At 44.7% G+C, this 12,535-nt stretch overlaps 1 protein-coding gene across 3 annotated transcripts in view; it reads left to right on the top strand.

The window, feature by feature from the left end:
• The window catches only part of mapre2 (microtubule-associated protein, RP/EB family, member 2), a 163,102-nt gene that overhangs the window by 125,508 nt on the left and 25,059 nt on the right, over positions 1-12,535 (top strand). For all 3 annotated transcript variants that reach the window (XM_068031799.1, XM_068031798.1, XM_068031797.1), the window contains exon 3: positions 8,006-8,151. In XM_068031799.1, the coding sequence (XP_067887900.1) occupies positions 8,006-8,151 (146 nt within the window). The remainder of the gene's footprint in view (positions 1-8,005; positions 8,152-12,535) is intronic.

The raw sequence follows: 12,535 nt of genomic DNA on the forward strand, positions 1-12,535 counted from the left end.
CTGTTTGCTCTTTGCTGCAGAAAACTAAAACAAATCCCACTACTCTGCTTTCTTCCCTAAAGACATGTATCTTTTTTCGGTTACAAATTATCAACCTTTCTCTTAAGATGCAGTGGTCTATGGCTCAACTATTCCCTGTGGCAAAGTAATACATGCTCCAAGAAAAAAAAAAGTCTTCAGCAAGATAGGAACATAGAAACAGGAGTTGGCCATTTAGCCCCTCTAGCCTGTTTGAAAGAGATCATCGCTGATCTGCAACCGAACTGGGGCCTTTGCCCGATATTCTTTGATACCTTCGGATAACAAAAAATAAAAAATCTCAGTTTTAAAACTATCAATTGCTGCTTGAAGAAGAAAGTTCCAAACTTATACCACCCTTTGTATGAAGAAGTTTACTATTTTCTGAAAGGTCTGGCTCTTTTTAGTTAATATGCCCCCTAGACCTAGATTCCCCAACCAACAGCAACAGTTACTCCCTATCTACCCTATCTATTTCTCTTAATATCTTGAAAACTTTGCTCAAATTATCCCTTAACTCTCAATTCCAGGGAATGCAACCCTAGTTTGTATCATCTCTCCTCATAATTTAATTCATGGAGTCCTGGTATTCTGTTAAATCAACACTGCACTCCCCGAAAGGCTAGCATATTCCTGCCTACGGTGTGATGCCTAGAACTGCTACTAATACTCTAGGTGTAGTCTAACGAGAGTTCTGAATAGCTGAAACATGACTTGTACCCCCTGGTATTCATGTCCTCTAGATATAAAGATCAGAATTCCATTAGCCTTTGATTAATTGCTGTATCTGTTCCTGACATTTTTAATCTATGTATCTATTTGGATCTCCAAATCTCTTTGGACCCCCACTATTTCTACCCTTTCACCATTTAGAAAATACCCTGTTCTATCCTTTCAGGTCCAAAGTGGATGATCACATATTTGCCTATTCACTTAATCTATCACTATTTTTTTTGTAATTTTATGTTTCCATCAACACTACTTACAGTGCTACCTATCTTTTTGTCATTACAGATCCGTGGGGACACCACTAGTCACATTCTGCCAATTAGAGTACCTGCCTATTATCGTTACCGGCCAGAATGTGACCCCCCCCCCCCCAACCCTCTGCTGCAATTTTATGCAGGGCAGCGGCGAGAAATGGCCTGCCTGCCCCAGACCAATCGAGGTCTTTAATTGGCCAATTAACTGCCTCCCCCTCCCCCACCCCTCAGCCGCCAGTATTTTACCTGCAGCATCTGGACAGCAGTCTCCCCAAGAACAGCACCAGGTAAAACCGGCAGCCTCCTTGCGGGCTGTGGGGAAGCCCTCCTGATCAGCCACCCTGTACCCCACAAAGGGCCCCAACGCACAACACCCACCCCCACCCTTACCTCGCCGGGGCCCAACCGATTGTCCCCGGTGAGGCCCTAAAAACCTGCCTCCTTTCCTGGGCCATCCTTTCTCTTCCTCCTGAAGCTGGGTGCAGTCTCAGCAGTGGGTGGCACCTCCCGGTGGCGCTGCTGGGGCTAAGAGCTGCCGGCCCACTGATTGGCCAGCAGTTCTATCAGGCAAGATTTCCTACCTCGTGGAGGTGGAAGTCCCGCCTAAGACCATTTAAGGTCCTGAGGAGCGAAAAAACCTCAGCGTGGTTCCCCAGGCCCGGCGGAGGCGGGCTCATCCCTGACTTTTCGACCAGTGGGCGGGGCTTCCTGCCCAATGTTAAATTCCGACCATTGTCTCCTGCTGCTCAGCCAATTTTCTAAACCGGTCACTAAGTTGTAAAAACCGTCATTAAATCGCCTTAGTTTTTGTTCTTGTGGAAATAGTCGCAATATTTTCTCATAACTCTCACTTCTCATCCTGATATCCTTTCAGTGGATCTGTGCTTTTTTTTCAATGGCTTTAATGTCATTTCCATCATGGGGTGCTGAAAATTGCAATGATATATTGGCTAAACAATGATTTTCACCAACTCTTATTTAGGAAGGTCATTTCAAAGTCCTCTTTGCAGTTGGAGAGGGTTTGTGGCAGGGGTGTGAGGGGGGTGGGTGTGGTTATTGGGATGGTGGATGAAAGAGACTTGAATGACTTGCAATATTTTCTCCAGTATCCATTACAGAACTAGTAAATCTGAGTTCAGCTGACTTTGATACCAAGCATGTGGCTAGACATTTGGGTGACGGGCTGTGAACCACTGATTGTGGTTTCATACAATTGAGTGGCTCACTAGGCCACTTCAGAGGATAGTTAAGTCAGTTGGTATGGGACTGGAATCACATATTGGTCAGACTGAGTAAGAACAGCAGGTTTCTTTCCCTAAAGCATGTTAGTTGAGTTTTTATAACAATCTGACTGCGTCATGGTCGCTTTTTTTTTAGACACCATCTTATTTCCAAAGTTTTAAAAAAAAAAAATTGATTTGAAATTCTCAAACTGCCAGGGTTGGATTTAAACTCAACCTCTATTATTAGACGGAAAAACAAGCTGCAGCAAAATTATCCTCATAAGGACAGAATTTTGGTTTGAAGTGAAGCTGCTGCCTCAGTGTCATAAATATATAGAGAATGTAGTTCTGTAACACCAGTAGCGATGCTTTTGCTCTTGGCTTCAGGAAAGGCTGAAGTATGTCAGCCTGAGGATCCATTGGCGTTAACTTTCAACTTTGGCAGGGGCATGAATCTGATGGTATGGAACCAATTGACTATTATATAGCCCACCTAATTGTCCTTTCCATTGACTTCAGTGGAACAAAAAATCAAGCACGGTGTGTAACAGGGGGACAAACTGACCTTTCTAATTTTACACCCCACCAAAGTTGAAACTTAACCCATTGATTTTTTTTTTAATCAGTTATCCTCTACACATCAGTGGAGTTGACCTGGCACAGGATAATCTTAAGAGCCCATGTAACAGAATGAGAACCCTTTAAGATATTTCCAACAGGTGTGTGCATGGACGCCCCTTATACAGTATCTCACTCTCGTGATACATAACCGCTAGCCATGTACTCGTGTAATTCACAAGTCTGTGATGCTGTTAAGACCTTTTATAAAGTACTAGAAGATCATTTAAAAACTTTTTTATATAAAGTTTTAATTTTTCACAGTTTTTAAAAAGCTGGTACTGTTCAGTGTCAGTTTGTTTTTGGTGTTTTGTTGTATCTATTATGCAAAGGAATTACACTTTACTACTGTATTCCCCTCAAAGTCACACACCATCCTGATTTAGAAATATATCGCTGTTCCTTCATCGTCACTCGGTCAAAATCCTGGAGCTCGCTACCTGATAGCACTGTGGGATTACCTTCATGTGGACTGCAACACTTCAAGAAGGCCACTCACCACCACCTTCTCAAGGGTAACTAGGGATGGAAAATAGTTGCTGGTCTTGATGGTGATGCCTGTATCCAAAGAATTAATAAAATATATATTAAAATTATAGTTAATACCAGCTCCAGGTATCATTTGAATCCACTCAACTTCCAGTGGTGCTAAAGATTCCAAGCTCATCAAGAAATGTAGAAAGGTGCGGATGCACAAGACAAATGCTTACCAAAGCATGTCACCTTAATTGTGTCCTATCTGCTTTAGGTTCTCTGCCCATAATTGCCAGGAAACATTACAAAGTCTATCCTAGCTCTGCCAAGGAAAGGTTGAGAAATAGGGGTGGGTGGGGTTGGAAGTAAGTATTGCCATAGATAAAGCTCTTTATCAAAGCAGTCCTGCCTCAACAAGGTGCTCTTGTCTGCAGATGCTGTTCCCAATAGTGATGCAGTTCCTCAAGAAAAATGTAACTCATCATGCCAACAGTGCCAGGCTCCAGTGGTGTCAAGAGGCAGTCCGCTATCTATTCTGGTGAGGTTTCAGAATATGCCAGAGATGTTCCTTGGTGCTGACTAGTGCTGGGAGGAGGTATGCTCCAATTGTTGCTCTAATATAAACTAATATTAATGAGTTTTACAGAGGATTTTTGCCAGCCTTTCTCCACATTCCCAATTCACACCAGTGACATCAGTCCTTAAAGAGTGTATCAATGAAGATCTTCTTTGGCACCCCACCTTAATGATAAGAGTTCACATGGAGGGGTTTAACCTCCACCAATTCCTCAATTTGTAAACTGGTTAGATGTTCATATCCCTCAAGTAGGACTGCGAATGCATCTCCCTTGTCCGTATCACCAAACTTAATCCTGCGGATCCCACCTAAAACAGGTTAATGAGTGAGGCTAAGTCCTAGAAGCAGCAGAAGAATGCGATCTAACCTTAGCATGTTTCATAGCAACTGTCTGACTATTGAGCATTGCTATTTGATGCTCACAATGCCAAGATGGACTGAAGCTTGAAAGTTTCAGTTCTGGACAACCATGCATGTGTTGAGCCAACGCTCAGGATCTCACAAAGATCCCACTTTCCCACTCTTCAATCTTTGCAGAGATTTTGGATTCCCATTATTCCTGGATCACCACTAAGGGAGTTCACAAGGGTGGTTCCCGGTAACACACACAGTAGAGACAGTCTGCTGGATTTGTTGTGATTCTGCTAATTTGCTGTATACTGCACTAGTTTCTGACTTGATTGTCACTTTTCAAGTTTTGATTGCACACAAGAAGGGTTTTTTTCCAGGTAACAAATCCTGTTCTGCCAAATACAATAGTCATAAAGCAAGTGGGTCTTTTCACCAGGGTCTGTGCAGAGCAGGGTCATTTGTTATCATATGCATTGGACTAAGTTTTATCAGGTTATAAAAATCCTCGATGCTGTAAGAGGCTGCATTGAGGTGTTCCCCCAAGGTAGTTGCCTGGTTCATTGCCTGCTGGCTTGTTTGGATGTGTTTCAGTGGTTCTCGAGTTGTAAGTGTTATAGGTGTCCCTTGCATACCTCAGTTCAATCATTCAGGAACCTTGGCCAGTGGCTAGCTACAATAATTGTCAAAAAGATGCCTACTTTCACATCATACATATCCGAGTCAGCTTTCCTCATCCAGCTACCAATACAGGTGCTTCCTTTCAACCTTTCCTCACTCCCAACAGTATTAATGAACTGTCAGCCCATTGTCTGAGCCCATTTCAGGTTATGGCCCTTACACATGTCAGTAATTGAATGTCTTGCTTGTTATTGGGAGTTTGCAAGAATAGCTGTTCTTCATGTTTCCGTAATGAACCAGGAGTTCCATTTCATCGGCTGCAAAATGTCATCTGAAGCCAAGGCAGGACACTGTTTATTGACAGTATTCCCTTTAAAATTTAGTTGTTGTGCATGGCCCCTTTACATTTTTTTGCACAGCCGCACGCATGTCACACAAGTGCCAGGCAATGACCATCTCAAACAACAGAGAATCTAACCATCTCCCCTTGACATTCAATGGCATTACTATCGCTGAATCCCCCACCGTCAACATCCTCGGGGCTACCATTGACCGGAAACTGAACTGGAGTAGCCAGATAAATACTGTGGCTACAAGGGCAGGTCAGAGGCTAGGAATCCTGTGGTGAGTAACTCGCCTCCTGACTCCCCAAAGCTTGTCCATCATCTACAAGGCACAAGTCAGGGGTGTGATGGAATACTCTCCACTTGCCTGGATGGGTGCAGCTCCAACAACACTCAAGAAGCTCAACACCATCCAGGACAAAGCAGTCAACTTGATTGGCACCCCATTTACTAACATTCACTCCCTCCACCACCGACACACAGTGGCAGCAGTGTGTACCATCTACAAGATGCACTGAAACAACACACCAAGGCTGCTTTGACAACACCTTCCAAACCCGCGACCTCTACCAACTAGAAGGACAAGGGCAGCAAATGCATGGGAACACCACCACCTGCAAGTTCCCCTCCAAGTCACACGCCATCCTGACTTGGAACTATATTGCCGTTCCTTCACTGTCGCTGGGTCAAAATCCTGGAACTCCCTTCCTAACAGCACTGTTCGTGTACCTACTCCACATGGACTGCAGCGGTTCAAGAAGGCAGCTCACCACCACCTTCTCAAGTGCAATTACCACTATCTTTGTCATCTGAAAGAATTGACTGTTCAGGCCATTGCAATGGGCGGCGCAGTGGTTAGCACCGCAGCCTCACAGCTCCAGGGACCCGGGTTCAATTCTGGGTACTGCCTGTGCAGAGTTTGCAAGTTCTCCCTGTGACCGCGTGGGTTTTCCCCGGGTGCTCCGGTTTCCTCCCACAGCCAAAGATTTGCAGGTGATAGGTAAATTGGCCATTGTAAATTGCCCCTAGTGTAGGTAGGTGGTAGGGAATATGGGATTACTGTAGGGTTAGTATAAATGGGTGGCTGTTGGTCGACACAGACTCGGTGGGCCGAAGGGCCTGTTTCAGTGCTGTATCTCTGAAAAAATAAATAAATTAGGGATGGACAATAAATGCTGGCCTGGCCAGTGATGCCCACATCCCATGAATGAATAAAAGAAGTTATTTATTACTAAACAAAGCCTACAGTACTGTTCCAGGATGCTGCGTACTCGTGCAGCTTAGCAGAAGTATTGTTTGTCAGCCTCCTCTCCACCAGAGGTGAAATATGTAATGGTAAAAACTATCTTTGTCATCTGAAAGAATTGACTGTTCAGGCCATCTCTACAGGTGAATCAGTTATACCAGTGGTCCCCTACTGGTTTCTTAGTTGTAGCCAGTGGAGATAGACCAGCCCCTTTCTCTGGAATACTCTTAAGTGGATCTTGCTGCAGCCACCATATCCTCACTCAAAATTGGTAACAAATACTTCCATGAACTGGTGAGGAATTAGTGATATAGAATCATGTTATCTCTGATCCTATCCCCTATAATCTAACTAGCTGAAAAATCCTTGGCATTTTAAATCTGTGCTTTCGATCCTGTTCCGTAGCTTTTAGCATAACTATCCAAAATAGCAACATTATATCAGCAGACATTTAAAGAGTAGTGGGAGGGTACATTAGCTTCAACTGATGAGAGGTAGAAATGCACCAGAGTTAATTTACTTCGGAAGCATTTTTCGTACCCTCTGGAAGGATGAATGTGCAGTAATGCTTGCTATTGGAATTAAAAGAATAATATATTTTGTGCATAAACGCTTGTGTCCAATTCATGAATAATTCTGTAATTGCATGTCTAGTTTTTCATTGAAGTATTTTTTTTAAAATCAGTTCTTGGAGTGTTAAGTAAACCTTTACACACCAATGAATCCATCATTTCAAATTGCTGTGCATTTCTGTTGATTGATATCACCTTGTTTTCAGTCATGTTGGAAAACAGTTGCTTCATGCTGTGAATTTTCTTGGGACTTTCATCAGCTCTACTAAAAGCTAAAAAAAAAATAACCCATTTTTCCATTTCAGTTTCTGTCCAGAGGTGCAAGTTAAATTCTTAATTGGGAGTGTACTTTTAATAATTTGGCTAGCCTTTTTGGTAATTGTCTAATTTACCTTTTTGTACCTTTTGGAAGTAATCTGTTCATAATTAGTTCTTCAGAGTTGCTTTGATGAAAAGAAATAACTGCAATGAGAAACTGACTAAAAAGTTTGCATCTAACAATGTGAAGAGATGTTAATTGTTTTACATACAAACATTAAATGTAAATTATAAACTGTATTTTAAATGCATGGAAATTGTGTGTCCATTGTATACCATGACTTATCACTTAAAACTAATCATACTACTTTCATAAATCTATGAATAAATGCAACTGTTTAAAAGTAACTATGTATAATATATTAATAAATGTTGAATGGGCAGGGTGAGGTAAGTAGCATAAACTTGTTTGGGGGGGAAAAAAATAACTACCTAGAAAAAAATTCTCTTAAGCCTGAGAGTTATAGGTTATCTTTAAAATTGCTATTTATCTTGACTTCTTGTATCTTGTTTATTTTCAAGACTTGAGGATGTTCTCTGGTCACGTATAACTGAAAATTGTTCAAATAGTCTACGTTTGGGGCCATTAGCACTATTCTCTGACAAACATTTTAAATAGCATCATGAAGCGTATTTATTTTTATTTTTATATTCCTCTTTCAGGTGCAGCATACTGCCAGTTCATGGATATGTTGTTCTCAGGCTGTATTAGTTTGAAGAAAGTAAAATTCCAGGCTAAGTTGGAACATGAGTACATTCACAATTTCAAACTGCTACAGGCATCATTTAAGAGAATGAATGTTGATAAAGTAAGTATGGGTTTGAAATTATCCAGATTATAATTACTAGTTAATGATGTTAGCCAAAATATTGCATTTTTCTTTGTTCTGGTAAATCTCCCATGGCATTTCTCTGGTTACATTGGTTACACTATTGAAAGGGTAAGGGGCACTGGGGTGTTAAAGTTGTGGGTGGGGGTGTGGGTTTGTACGTCTTCGGTGAGACCATTCGGAAAGAAATTTGTATGTGACGGTGAATTAAGTATTTTTGGACCAGTTCTTGGGAAATAGTGTTTTCTGCATCCCCTGTGGGAGTGTTTTGAAGGGCTTTTTCAAGTGAATTTAGAAACTTAAGTAACAGCTGTGGATGAGAAATTCTGCTAGTGTTGATGCGCAGGCAGCCCTTCTGCTTGGAGTGATGCAGCTTCGTTGGTTTGAGGCTAACCTTGCTGCACACCAGGGAGTGGTCGGTGTCGCAGTCCGCACTGTGGAAGCTGCGTGTGATTTGAACGCTGTTTAATGAGGCTCGCCTTGTGACGGAGGTCCAGCTAGTGCCAACGATGTGATCTTGGGTGCCTGCAAGAAACCTGGTGACGGGGTTTAGTGTGAAAGAATGAGTTGGTGATGCAGAGGTTATGATAGGTACACAACTCAAGCAGTCTCTGTCCATTCTCATTCACCCTACCAATGCCATAGCGCCCAATGCAGGAGGACCATGAGTCATGGTCGGCCCCAACCCTGGCGTTAAAGTCCCACAGCAGGAACAGGTGTTCGGTGTTGGGGATGCTACAAATGATATTATGGAGTTCCTCGTAGAACTGGTCTTCAGCTTCAGGTGGGTAGCAGAGTGTTGGAGCATAGATGCTGAGTAGGTGTACTGGACCAAAGGCGGTGAGCAGTTGGATGGACAGTATGCGTTCCGAGCCATTTGAGGGTGGCTCTATCATACTGAGCAAAGAGTTTTTGATGGCGAAGCCCACTCCATGCTGTCTTGGTTCTTCAGGATCCCTACCCTGCCAGAAGAAGGTGTAGTCTTGCTCTCTTAGAGATCCGCTCGCAGGGAGGCATGTCTCCTGAAGTGCTACAATGTCCACATTGAGTCTACTGAGCTCGTTGTTAATGATGGCGGTCTTCCGAGAATCGTTCATTTGTGTAAGGTCTTCCGACAGGCCAGGACACATAGTTCTGGCGTTCCAGCTTGCAAAACGAAGGGCTGGTACCTTCTTCCCTTTTTTGGTCGTGCTGTTTGGTGCGGTGTTACAGTCCACTTGTCGGGCATGACTCTGAGCTCCAAGCACCCATTGAAGCAGGTGGACTGTGGCGGGACAGAACCTTATTGACCGGGGGCTGCCTGGTTTGAGGCGGGCAGTAGCTGTCCAGTGAGATGCGATGACCTCTCCCACCGACAATGGCAACCTGTGGCGCCCAATCTCTACGCCAATTGAGCTGGACTTATAACCCGTAACTGCTGCCTTCCGTGTTGATTTGGCCGCTGTGAGGCGACTATGGAGTGACCTCTCCATGGCGCATGCCTGGGAGGATGTACGGAGGTTGAGTTGCCCAAGCGTCAAAACCCCCCTCTCAGCCTTCCTGGTGGGGTCCAAAGGTGTGCAGAGCACGATGTTTGGCACCGGTATGGCTGCAGGAACTGCCGGAAACATGCCAAAGGTGACACATGACCGCCTTCGGGGTTCCGCTCCGGATTTTCTGTTAGGGTTTACTCCCTTAGCCTTGGTCTCTCCCGAGAAGCCCACAAGGCAGTGTGGTTGTTAGGGCCCCTACACAGGGTTCGGTGGGAGGAGGTGGGGGGAAGGGGGTGCCGGGGGAGCTGGGAAGGGAGCTGCAGGGGGTAGGGAATGGGGTGCAAGGGGGGAGCTGGGAGGAGTGTGGGGGGAAGTGGGTGAGCTGGGGGCGGGGGGAGGGGGTGCAGGTAATAAAACATTTCATCAGCATTGTCCCTTTTACAATGATGTAATGCTACTGGGATCGGGATCCGGGAGCCGAGCTGGAGTTGTGGGGAAAGTTTGTGTGAAAACAGCACGGAGTCGCCGAGTGAGTGGGAGCCGCTGCCGGGACCATGTGGCCGCTCTTCCTCCTGATCGCCGCCGTGGACGGGCTCCCCGAACACAGTCATGTGGCCTTCCTGTCCAGTTGGCCAAGCTTGGTCCACTGGCAGGGTCTTCATCAGCATTTCTATCCCGGATTGCCAGTCGTTCACCCTCTCTCTGCGGTGAATTTGATAAAGGTATTCAAAATCATGAGTGGTCTGGACAGAGTTGATGTGCTGTAACTGTTCCCATTGGCATAAGGATCGAGAACCAGGGAGCACAGATTTAAGGTGTTTGGTAAAAGAAGCAACAGCAACATGAGGAAAAGCTTTTTTATAAAGCGGGTGTTTGGGGTCTGGAATGCACTGCCTGAGAGTGCGGTAGAGGCAGGTTTAATCGTAGCTTTCAAAAGGGAATTGGACAATTAGATTAGATTAGATTAGAGATACAGCACTGAAACAGGCCCTTCGGCCCACCGAGTCTATGCCGACCATCAACCACCCATTTATACTAATCCTATATTCCTACCAAACATCCCCACCTGTCCCTATATTTCCCTACCACCTACCTATACTAGTGACAATTTATAATGGCCAATTTACCTACCAACCTGCAAGTCTTTGGCTTGTGGGAGGAAACCGGAGCACCCGGAGAAAACCCACGCAGACACAGGGAGAACTTGCAAACTCCACACAGGCAGTACCCAGAATCGAACCCGGGTCCCTGCAGCTGTGAGGCCGCAGTGCTAACCACTGCGCCACTGTGCTGAAGAGAAAAAATTGCAGGGCTACAGGGAAAAGGCTGGGAAGTGGGACTAGATGAGTTGCTCTTGCAGAGCTGGCATGGACACGATGGGTCAAATGGCCAACCTTCTGTGCTGTAACCATTCTGATGACCCAAGACTTGGAGGTGTGCAAAGAGTGAGGATGATGGGAACTGCCTGCAACAGGACATAGATAGGCCAGCAGAATGGGCAGAGAGGTGGCAGATGGAATTTTAAAATTCCCTAGTTTCTGATGAAAGGTCACTGACCTGAAATGTCAACTCTGTCCACAGATGCTGCCTGACCTGCTGAGTATTTCCAGCACTTACTGTTTTTATTTCAGACTTTCAGCATCCACAGTATTTTGCTTTTATTTTAGTCGAAGTGTACAATATTATGACAGGCTTAAATAAGTTTGACAAGGAAATACTGTTCCCATTAACTAATGGTACAAGGACGAGGGGAAACAGATTGAAGGTTTTGGGCAAGAGATGCAGGGGGAATATGAGGAAGAACTTTTTTATGCAGTGGGTGGTAATCTGGAACTCACTGCCCACAATTGTGGTGGAAGCGGAGACGATCAATAATTTCAAAAAGAAATTGGGTGGCTTATTGAAGGAAATAGACTTGCAGGGCTATGGGGATCAAGTGGGGGAGTGGGACTGACTGAATAGCTCTGTGGAGAGCTGGTATGGACTTGATGGGCTGAACGGCCTACTTCTCTGCTGTAAATGACTCTGACCTCACTTCTGGAATTCAGCTCGTTTGTCCATGTTTAGACCAAGGTCGTCTGGGTCCATGTGGCCCTGGCGGAACCCAAATTGAGCATCAGTGAGCAGTTTATTGGTGAGTAAGTGCTGCTAAATAGCACTGTTGGCAACACCTTCCATCACTTTGCTGATTGAGAGTAGACTGGTAGGACAGTAGTTGGCCGGATTTTATTTGTCCTGCTTTTTGTGGACAGGACATACCTGAGCAATTTTCCACATTGTCCGGTAGATGCCAGTGTTGTAGCTGTCCTGGAACAACTTGGCTAGGGGTGCAGCTCATTCTGGAGCACAAGTCTTCAGTACTACAGCCAGGATATTATTGGGGCCCATAGCCTTTGCTGTATCCAGTGTGCTTAGCCGTTTCTTGATATCCGATGGAGTGAATCGAATTGGCTTAAGACCGGCATCTGGAATGCTGGGGATCTCCGAAGGAAGGCAAGATGTTTCATTCAGTCGGTACTTCTGGCTGAAGGTGAAGTTAGATTAGATTAGAGATACAGCACTGAAACAGGCCCTTCGGCCCACCGAGTCTGTGCCGACCATCAACCACCCATTTATACTAATCCTACACTCATCCCATATTCCTACCAAACATCCCCACCTGTCCCTATATTTCCCTACCACCTACCTATACTAGTGACTCCAACTCTGCATATACTGATGCAGTCAATCAGACTTTATTTTTATATAAAAGCAAAATACTGCGGATGCTGGAAATCTGAAATAAAAACAAGAAATGCTGGAACCACTCAGCAGGTCTGGCAGCATCTGTGGAAAGAGAAGCAGAGTTAACATTTCGGGTCAGTGACCCTCCTTCGGAGCTGGCAAATATT

This window comes from Heterodontus francisci, chromosome 5 (assembly GCF_036365525.1).
Source record: "Heterodontus francisci isolate sHetFra1 chromosome 5, sHetFra1.hap1, whole genome shotgun sequence".
Classification (NCBI taxonomy): domain Eukaryota; kingdom Metazoa; phylum Chordata; class Chondrichthyes; order Heterodontiformes; family Heterodontidae; genus Heterodontus; species Heterodontus francisci.